The sequence below is a fragment of the Misgurnus anguillicaudatus genome, chromosome 19 (assembly GCF_027580225.2).
Source record: "Misgurnus anguillicaudatus chromosome 19, ASM2758022v2, whole genome shotgun sequence".
NCBI lineage: Eukaryota > Metazoa > Chordata > Actinopteri > Cypriniformes > Cobitidae > Misgurnus > Misgurnus anguillicaudatus.
The window spans coordinates 14558633-14570013 of NC_073355.2; the positions used below are offsets into that span (position 1 = coordinate 14558633).

Below are 11381 nucleotides of genomic sequence, written 5' to 3' on the forward strand. Positions count from 1 at the left end.
GTGTTAATTTATTATTTTTTTATTATGTTTGTAATATTGATTACTTCCATTTTCTTATTATTTCTTATGGTTCGATTTTTTGTTAGTTTGTAAGGGGTAAGCAGCGCGACGGCCAATTTTTTGTTGACTGTATTGCATTGATATATTGATATGTTATGTATATCTGCATGTGCCTTATTGAATAAATGCAATGAAATTATATTAACAGTCTTTTTCTTGATGATTATGTTACGATTGCTGACGAGTAACATTTTCACGAAAGTATGTTTGACATTTCTTAATTGTTAGTGATTTACTTTACATTTATGTTAATGTTTTTCATTATTTATGTTATAGTATAAAACTTATAACAACAATTTCATAAATAGAGCAACACCCTCTGTCTTATCTGGTTGTCACTGTGGAGTGTCATATGTTTGATAATGCCTGTATTTCTCAGCAAATTTAAGACGTCAACATAATAACACGAAGCCCTCTAGATACATATTTGTTATTTCTTAGTTGTTATTGATTCATTCATTTTTGCTAAAGTTTAAAACTTTTTGCTTATAAAATTAGCATTTTCAGCAAACTGGATTTTACAATGCAGACACGAGCACTGGTTTATACCGCATCATTCCGGATTAAAGAAAGAAGACGACAAACGTTTAAAGTAACGCTATGTCACTTTTTAATCAGTTTTCTGTACTTATCATGGGTCTCACAAGTCGAGGGTAAGAATTTAAGCATTATTATTATTATTGTCATTATTGTTATAATTATGCCAAGTACACGATGAGAATATTTATATATATATATATATATATATATATATATATATATATATATATATATATATATATATATATATATATATATATATAAACTTTCAGAGAACAAAATGCATCAGAGGTATCAGTAAACTATTATCCCCTTGTTAAGTCATGACATAAGGAATAATGTTTCCCGATCCAAGCCTCCACCGATTCAATAAAGCAGTGGTTCTCAAACTGGGGTCCGCAAAATGATGCCAGGGGCCCCCAGTATGACATTTTATAAAAATACATTTATTTATTATACATTTTGTGTAAATAAACCTCAGCATACTAAGGCTACTAGCCAACAGCACTACATTGTATAATTTCATATGTTTTGTTAATTCAAAAGTTTTTGAATGTTTTATGTCATAAATTTTCTATGGGGGGGCACAAAGGAATGCACTGTACACAAAGGGAGGCGCATGCCGAAAAGTTTGAGAACCACTGCGATAGAGGATACTATTTAAACAGCCGTTATTCATATTACACTATTATTCAAATTACACATTTACATTGCAGTCTCCATGCTAATGACATCACAAACAACATATTAATAATTAGTAAAAAATATATGTCCATGAGTCCATGTCTGCTCATCTCGGATTTTGTTTTAAAAATTAGGATCTGGTATTTTTAGTGGTTTTGGATTTTGAAATGAGTGTATAAGTAGCATAATTTTTTTATTATTTCCCTATGGCATTTGAGATCGGTTGGACCCAGAAGCGTTGCAGCGTCAGACTTAACAAGCAAATAGAAAGCTTATTAATACACATTTGAGTGATTTTGAGAATGTAAAGTTGTTGAAAAATTATGAAAATATTTTTTTTATAGTTTATAACCTCCAATAAACTGTAAATGCTTTGAAGCTCTTGTCACCTCTTTACTGCAATATTGACCCATTTCCTGTTTGATAAAGCTTCAAGTATATTCTTTGGTTTTCACGTTACCTACCACTGCTTTCATTAAAGTCCACAAAATCTGAAGAACCAATGACTGATCCCTAAACCAAGTTTTAGTAGATTTAGATGTATACTTTATGATGGAAAGTCAATTGATCATCAAGCTTCAGTGTACCGAAATTACTTCATATAACATCCTTCCAGAACTCAACAGGTTTATATAAATAAATTTTAACATGTTCAAGTCAGTCTTTATGTTCTTCTTAGCCAAGAGTGGCATTTTGCAAGATGCCCCGGCCTGAAGGCCTGTTTGCGTATTTCTTCTACCCTCACTGTAAACAAATTCTGTATTCTGAATTACAGTATTACTGGTTATTACTGGCAACTAGCCGCCAGTAACTTACTGTAAATTTTACATTTAAGTTATTTACTGGCAACAGTTTGTTTAAAGTTAAATGAACATGAAACATTTTCAGTCTTTATCTTCTACAGTAAGTTACTGGCAACCAGCTGCATAATTACAGCAAATTGTTTACAGTGCTGCATTAAAATGTATTCCTCTTTTCAGCAGGTCATCTTGTATGTCTTTGGCAGTAAATTAAAGGCTTTTCTCAATTTCTCTGATTAAACATGAATTCCCCCTAATAATATTGTGCTTTGGTCAACATTCTTTACAGGTTTTCTACTGTAACAAATAAAAAACTTATAAATAAAGCAGCCAGTTGTGTCCCTAAAAACTCATAGTGTGAGGAACCTTTGTGTCTTTCTGTAGACATAATTAAAAAAAAATTGAGCTTTTTTGACCATTTTTGCTATCACGTGTATGGACTAAATGTATGTATGTGTGTAACAGAACAAGCTCATTAAATTGTGAGTGTTTTCAAAGGCTTAATTCTGTTTTAACACAATTTTTTTACCACACCATACAAATAGGGGTTAAATACTCTTCCTGTAATGCTTCCTTCAAAAAACGCACATTACAAATATATATATAATTTTTTTTACTGTAACTTAAAAAAGTGTACACTGTGAAATAATACATTATTACTATCTCTGGGGTGTTGAATAATTTTGATGATAATGTCTTAAGTGTAGTATTTGAGTACCGTTATTCTGTTGCCTTTGTGATGTAAGTTTTTTGAAGGAACATTATGAAGACGCATGTTAATACCAGATAAGGGTGCTGTAAGTAAGCAATAAGGTACGAGAGGATGTGCTTTATCGTGAATAAGTTACGACTGAAGGGCGTTGTTAGGCACCACCCGACGCGGAGTGCCTGCAACCCCTTCAGCTGTTACTAATACACGATACAGCACTTGCCTCGATTATCTTATTGCTTTTATAAAACGGTTACATTAGTGCAACTTTCATGAATTTAAATCAATAAAAGCATTCCTTCTCAAACCATTCTCAAACTGATTCGTGTGGTTGCTAAGGGTGTTGCTAAGGGCGCAGTGATTCGGACCATTGGGTGAAGCAGTCATAGCTGTGTTTTATCATGAATAAAGCACAGCTATTGACCAATCAGAATCAAGGATTGGAACTAACTGTTTTATAAAGTTATATACTGTATCATGACTACTTTATTTAACAGGTTTTGGCTGTCCTCTCAAGCTTAACCCATTGAAGGTTGTTGTGGAGTACGGCAGCTCTGTTTCAGTGGAATGTAGCACTAATGAAACACATAATGGGATTGGCTGGGAAGCCCCTGAAGGAAGAGTACCCATGACCAAAGCCAGACTGATCACCTGGAGAGTGTCCAACCTGAGACGATGGGACATACGGCCATTGTGCAATATAACCTACAATAGGGATCAATGTTCAACTTCACTCTCAGTCACAGTTTACAGTGAGTTTTCATGTGAGTTTTATCTGAAATACAGAATATAATATCTACAATCATTAATGTAATTTCAGGTTTTTTAAATCTTCTTTCACAGAGACTCCAGATAGTGTCTCCATCAGCACAGTGGATCATGCAGGACCAATGACTAACAGCACACAGTATGAGCTCCAGTGTGATATTGTGAATGTGGCTCCTGTTAAGAGTCTCGCTGTGAAATGGTTTAAAGGAGAGAAAGAGGTGAAAACTGAGACCTTCAATGACACCACCAAGGACACCATCAAGACCCCAGTGAATAAAACATCTACACTTCAGATCATTGCAAACAGAGATAATGATGGAGTTCAGTACAGATGTGAAGCAGAACTAAAACTGGGAGTATATGGACCTCAACCTCCTCCTAAAGTGACATCAGAACCTCTCAGCATCACCATAGGTGAGCGTGATTTCACCAAGTAAGATATGATCCTGGATCAACACAGTTGTTGCAGGATTAGAATTAGGGTATATGTTAGATTTAGGTTTACGATTGAAAAAAGCTAACAGAAAAAAGTTCTAAGAACGTTCCCTTAAAGTTCCCAGCGTTCCCAAAAACGTCCTGCCAACATAAAAAGTGTATATAAAAGCAGTGATTCAGCATTAAAGAATTAATCCATGTATAAAATCATTAATGCTTTTTTCTTCCACAGGTGGGCGCAATATATTCTGGGTTATTCTTATATTTGTCCTGGTGATACTTGTAATATGGTTTACATCTTGTGTAGTATACAGGAAATATAACTTAACCCAGAATTCTGTTTACTTGCTGACCTGAAACTGGAATCTTCTCATCAGGGAGTTCACATCAACACCAAATTACTTACAGCCATGTCCTAGTAAATGACATTTCTTAGTTTTAAAACCCCTTAAGTGGCACCGTCCTGTGAGCGGGACACCTGTGTTTGTTTACTTTAACATTTTGCATGTTAATTTTTATATATCATGAAAAACCATGTATCATTGGAAAGGTCTAAGCCTCTAGAATACTTTAACAGTGTTTTATAAAATAAATATGTAGGGAGAGTAATTGATTCGTTTATGAAGAGACTGTGCCTCAAAACATTTATATCCTGCTAAATGTCACTGTCCCGCCAAGTTTTGCATGTGAATTCTTATCCAATCATGACAAACTATAAAAACTTTCATTTTCACTTTCAATTTTCATTTGTCATCACCATTTTGGTAAAGGAATGTCATAGTGAAAGACATTTTCTAAAATGCCACGGGTCCACAGGTGGGCCCACTTTGTTATTATTATTATGTTTGTAACACTAATACCCGATCTTAAACCTAAAAATCCTGACAAACTATATCAATAATATATCCTATTATAAATCCTCAAAAATGTTGACAAATTATGTATAATATATCTCAGTTTCATATTTCAAAACCTTTTTGCATTAATAATAATGCAGTTACAGTAATTTATTAATTTGTGACAAGACCGTGGACACCTAGTGGCCATTGTTGGTAAAACCGCTAAAACTGTGACGCAAACTTTTTTGTGATGTTAACTTGATATTTGGAACTACTTTAGACTTATGGCTTCATGTTTGCATATTTACATTTTTTATAATTTTATTTATACAATTATTATGTTATTGAAATATTTTTTTTCTTAAAATAAATTTAAACTGCTATAACCATTTTTTTTATTTAAGATTTTATTAAAAATGTTTCTAGTCTGCAGTGTTTATTAGACCTGAAAGATGTTAAACGTTAGATGTCAACCAGCTTTCTTAAGTTAAAGAAAGCAAAAACTCAAGTTTTAATTTTAGGCCCCTGTGCTTCCACAGAGGTTGTTGCCATTAAACTTGGCTTGCTTATCTCCTTGGATTCCCTGTGGAACAAAGGGCCTCAATAAACTTGGACCTCTTCACACACATATTAAACTTGCTTTGACTTTTGATAAACACGTGGTTTTATTAGTAAAAGAATATAGCTAAAATGAAGTATTTAATTATTTAAAGATATGGAGTCTGTAATTCATGCTTTTATTTTATCCAGATTAGACTATTGTATTGTTTTGTACTTGTTTCTCCAACCCTGTTCCCGAACCTTTCTACATCCTTTAATACCAACCCTGCTCCAACACAACTGCCTGTTATTTTTAAGTAGCCCTTAACAATTTGATGATCTTGTATAGCTGTGTTTGATTGGGGCTGGTGCTTGTAGCTCTCCAGGAACAGGGTTGGAGACCTCTGATCTTATCTACGCTGACTGTCTGTGTTAATTTACTGGATGTGTTCATAAATGTTGCAATGCAAAGAAATTAATTAAATTAAACATTAATTAAACTTTTACTTCATGCTGACTGTGTTTGTGATCTTAATATAAAACTACCTACAATTGTTTTAAATTTAGCAAATGAAAATATTGTATTTCTCTTTTGGTTTTTGTACTATTTTGTAAGGGCTATGTTCAGAATAACACATTTTTGCTGAATGAGCTAAAAAAATGTAGTCATAGTTTTCTCCTTTTGGCTCACTGTTTAATTAATATAACTGAACAGCCAAACTGTAAAAAATCTAATTCAAATTCATGAGGCACAGTTTAGGTTATAGTTTCGGGCACGTTTGTAATATTTGCATAATGTCTGTCTAAACAAGAGGCTGTGCATCTGGATTACTAACATTACTAAAATATGCTTAAAAAACCCGCAATGTATTATTTGTGTCTTTTGTGCTCCACAGAGCTGTAATGTTGCTTTACAGAAGTCTATTTAAGCCATAAGCAATGCAACAATTTCAAACAAAAAATTGTAAGGAAGTGTGCAGTATTGCCATTGTGTATATACAGTCACGTTCCATGGTGTTTAATGATAAATGAATGAAAACTGCGACCCCAGCTGGTCAAGTAAGGTACTTCTTACATAATACATAAACAGAAAAGTACAATTAAAAAGCATACGACTGTAATATATGTTGTAATATATTGCAAGACTTCTCGAGCCATATGTTAGTGTGTGTAAGAAACAAACAAACAAATGTGTTTATGCGTGCCCAGTTGCACGTCCGTTCGATTTTACAGGATACCGAGTCAATGGTTTCTCAATTACAATTTCGTCGGTATGAACACATCATGTGAAATGTTCAAAGAAGTGACCACAAGAGGCCACTAACACACTTTTTTTTTTTTTACCTCAATTATCCACAACATTTGAGGCCCCCCACTCAAAATTTCAAGTAACAAATAAAATATAATAAATAAACATTACTTTTTAACTGTTTATCTTATTTTAGTTTATCTCATTTAAAATAATTTAAAATCATATTGAGGTCCTCAAGATGGCACTAGACCCCTGGCTTAGATGGATTTTAATAAATTTTTGTGAATTATATATATAACGTTCAAATACACAAACCTTTATTGCCAAGATTGGTATGAAGACAACATTAAGCTACCTCATATTTACAAACTATACCTTCTAGTTAACATTGCTTGCTCAAGTTAGTGATTATCTAAAACATCCATATCAGGAACCAAATGCAAAACCTGATACCAAGGTTAGATATATGCTGTGACTCAAATTAAACTAATCATCTCTTGGTTAAAACAACCACAAGAAAACTTTTTTCCAATATATATACAATATTTATTATAAACACATCAATTAGGAAATGATAAACCATGACATAATCCACAAATATTGTGGAGGCAGTATAAAGACAGTTAAACAGGGAGATGATCTGTGAGAAACAAGCAAAAAACATTGTTTCTGTATAATAAAATAGGGATTCATGATAAAACAAACAAATGTTTAAGTGCTGCTGACCATGTCTGAAACAAAATTCAGTATTCAGAGGTAAAGGCCACATGTAGAAATACTTCTGGACATAAAAATTCTTTCTGATCCTTAGCCAATTCATTTTTGGGCACTACTGAGACCAGTAAGAAATCAATCATTACAAAAATAGCCAGAAAATCATTGTAGTAATTCTCTCCATTAAGTTACTGTAGTATACGGTGCAACATGTTGTAAAAGATTAGCCATTAATCGACTGCTGAAAATATGATTCAGTAACACATTCTTTGGTCTGAGGTTATCCTTGAATATGCTACATAATTACATATCATCTTGCGCCCATGTTTTTGGTAATCTGCAGAAAATATAACCGTAAGAGTCTCTGATCTCCCGTATCTTCAGAAGAGCGAGCGTAAGCTGCTCCATCATCAGTGCTGCCATGAATCTCCCATTTTCACCCTGTGCTCTCAGCACAGCGTTTTACATCAACTGCCCAAAATCATCAAGAGGAAGGACCGTCCTTCCTGTTCCTGTAAGCTGTGATGGTTAGCAAACAGTTTTTATCTTTCGGCCTCCATGACAATGCTGGCATGCTCGGCGGAGGCTTGTTGAGTTACAGCTGCTGGCCAGCCGGGTGATGCCGTCTGTGCTGGGAGCTGACCTGAGGTCCACCGTCCCTGGTGTCCAGGCATCGCTGGAGGGCTCATAGCCCAGCTGACGTGAGGAGCCGGTGACGTGGCCATTGAAGCAATAGGACTACCGTTGCTGAAGCTTTCGGAGGCTTTTAGGCGGGAAAACATGGCTAAGGCGTCTGGGAAGTTGGGAGGCGTCGCCGGTGTGTTGGCTGGAGTGCACATCTGGAGTTGAAACAAAGAGGATCAAATGTAAACATTTGTTGGAATGCAAAAAGGTTGCAAAAACAGACGGTGCCTCCCAGAATTGAAAACTGTCTGAGGGGCTGTTTACACAACATGTTTAAAGGAATAGTCTACCCTTTTGCCATATTAAACTATGTTATTACCTCAACTTAGACGAATTAATACATACCCATCTTTTTTCAATGCGTGCACTGTACAGCGCGTTGTGAATGTGTTAGCATTTAGCCTAGCCCCATTCATTCCTATGTATATATATTGAGTGATTTGACCCGCCACTTTTGTCACTACTGTCGAGCTAGGCAGGCGTGGTTTCAGCAACCAGGCACCTCAGCTCCAACCACATCCCACCTCTTTTCCCCTTTTTTTTTGGTTATCCGTGAGCGATGCACAGTGACATGCTGCCAAGATGGCGCCGTCACGGACACTACGTCTCTATGTCATTTTTCACAGTCTATGGGTAAATCATTGTCATCGCTTGTCATTAATTGGACTAAAGTGTGTTTTGTGCCATTCACCACAACATTAAAGCAACATGCAACCCACTTTATCCCACTGTGCAATCCAAAAGTAGGTCCCTACCCACAGTTTGAAAACCACTGGTTTAAACAAACAAGCCATGCGTGTTGGTAGTGTCAAAGAGCCATTATTTATAGACCATTTCAAAAGATGTAAACAACACTGGTCCAGAAACACTTCCTGTTACAGTTTGTGACAGTATTTTTTTATTTCACATATATCATTATCTTTAAGATGTTTGTTTAACTTCAGTTAATTCAGTTCTATATGTTCTGTTGGTTTATTTTATCCCAACGTTTATCTAGGGTTAAAAAACTGAAACAAGAAGTGCTTCTGGACCAGTGTTGTTTACATCGTTTGAAATGGTAGTCTCAATGTAGTCTCTGCATATTCATAATGTAAATCTCCTACTCATCATGTTACATCCCCAAATAAGTAATACTGTCAAGTAAACACCAAAACAAGACACTGAGGAAGTAGCTGGAATGTTGATGGTGATAACTGTAGTTGTAGACCTTTGGACACACAGGATTGGCTACAATAATGATTGGCTACTTCTGCTGAATAAACTTCAGACCTGATGCACCGACATTAATGTTGCTATAGCAACGTTTAGCCTCTCAGAGTCTAGTGTCAAAAGATAGTCAGGGGAAAAACAACACCCTTGACGTCACGTTGTGCTTTTGTGCTCGTGTTAAAAACAAACTAGAATGTGAATGTTGCGTTTCTCTTATAACCAAAAAAATTTGTAATTTTGTACAAATAAGATGAAATAAGTATATATGTCATAAACTCAAATTATTATTATTGGGCTACACATTTATTTATTTGGAATGCAAAATAAAGTATACCTTAGAGCAGTGGTTCTCAAACTGGGGTCCGGGGCCCCCAGGGGGGCCGCGAGATGGTGCCAGGGGGGGCCCAGTTTTATGACATTTTTATAAAATACATTAATTTATTTAAAAAAAAAATTAGGCAGCACTACTGTGTATAATTTAATGTTTTGTTTAATTAAAATGTGAAGTTTTAGAACAGTTTTTTGTCATAAATTTTCTTTGGGGGGCCGTGAAGGAATGCACCGTACACAAAGTGGGCCGCATGCTGAAAAAGTTTGAGAAGCACTGCCTTAAAGTACTTAAATATACCAATTAAAGGTTTAGTTAACTTCTTAATCAGTTCTTCAGTGCACTTGAAAAAAAATGAAATACCAGTAATACACTAACACAGATTTTTAGTGTATTAAAATAAATAATGTCTCAAAATAGCACAAGACTAATTTGTTGTATATCAAGTATAAAATTAGTGCATAAAATATTACATATAAATAAAGTACATTTTAGTACACTTTTCACCTGGGTAATGTTACGTTATTCCTACAAACTGTTCAGTCAACAAATACTTTGGTAATCAAGTGTGTACTCAACTCCTTCCGGTAAGTTTTACACTAATTTACTTAAGTCAAATTCAAGGGTGCTTTCCACGGGTTAACAAAACTCACTTTGCACGTGACCGGTAGTTTTACTATTTCTAAGTAACCTCTTTAACTTTGGATATTATTTACGTAACCAAAATGTTTAAAAAAAACAACCAACTTAAAAGCATCGAGTATTTCTATTGGCTACACTGTGTTAAACTTGTGAATGTAAGGCAGTGTAATGTTTTAAGAGTCCGGTAAACAGCTCCGTGTCAAACTCGTGTTTCTCTTTTTCCTGGAATCACCCTCCCCCACAACTTTGGACACGTTTGCAAAAACGCAACTCTATGAGTCCAGTTTATACACGTATTAAAAATAAAAACATTTATTGAACCCCTAACGGGAGACCATATCCGCTTTATACTATAAAGTTGAGAATCTTAAAATACATAAATGTAGCACTCGCGATAAACATGACAGGCTGTGTTTATTTTTGTCTGACTCGTGGTTTCAACATGGCGGAAGTCATCATAACAGACATTGAAACTATTAATAAAACAATTAAAAAACAGGATTTAAAAAAATATACTCACCATCTGATGGCTGTAAGGAATATTGGCTTCTTGGAAAAATGTACTGAGCGCAGTCTGCAACATTATAAAAAAAGCCATCAGTTGTTTGATTAAAGATTAAATATGCAAGTATTTTTGAAGGGCATTAATCATTACTTAATAACCGTAATATTTTACTGAAAATATTGAAACCAACATTTTAAATCATAATATTTGGATGTTTCATTAAAACATTATGTTAAGGTTCCTGCCTTGCATGATTGTAAAGTAAGTTACACAATAGGTATCATCTAAACTAACAGTTAATTGTAATGATTTGTGTTTTTTCCCTCTTATTCTGCATCTAAATACTGAATTTTAGTTGTGTATGAATGAACGTGCTTTAACAAACATAACTTACCTCAAACTGCCAATGTGAAGCTTGTAAAAGTTGCTTTGCTTGATCTGCCGCACATCCGGCTGTAAGAACAAACTGATTTATCATAACCTGATGTCTTAATTCCTCCATAATCCGTCTAGAAAACAAAATAATTGCGTGAGTTCAAAGTTTCAGCTATCAGCCCTTAAACACGACGATCCAAACATCAACTTGTCGATTGAAACCCAAATAATGTTGTGGCTGAGTGAACTCGTTGACTTCTTCTTGGCGCCCCCTGTTGGACGACAATAGTGAGGACG

At 34.8% G+C, this 11381-nt stretch overlaps 2 protein-coding genes across 2 annotated transcripts; one reads left to right on the top strand and one right to left on the bottom strand.

Annotated features, from left to right (window-relative positions):
* The first annotated feature begins 411 nt into the window (after positions 1–411).
* LOC129431110 (intercellular adhesion molecule 1-like) lies at positions 412–6041 on the top strand. The gene is made up of 4 exons (XM_055188851.2): positions 412–713; positions 3291–3545; positions 3637–3975; positions 4229–6041. Exons 1-4 carry the CDS (start codon positions 584–586, stop codon positions 4351–4353), a joined length of 849 nt encoding a protein of 282 aa, XP_055044826.2. The 5' UTR covers positions 412–583; the 3' UTR covers positions 4354–6041.
* A 1108-nt stretch (positions 6042–7149) lies between these two features.
* Positions 7150–11363, bottom strand: ubald1b (UBA-like domain containing 1b). Its single transcript, XM_055188858.2, has 3 exons — positions 11104–11363; positions 10725–10778; positions 7150–8180 (listed from the first exon to the last, which is right to left on the bottom strand). The coding sequence occupies exons 1-3, from the start codon at positions 11209–11211 to the stop codon at positions 7884–7886; spliced, it is 459 nt and encodes a 152-aa protein (XP_055044833.1). The 5' UTR covers positions 11212–11363; the 3' UTR covers positions 7150–7883.
* Positions 11364–11381: the final 18 nt, after the last annotated feature.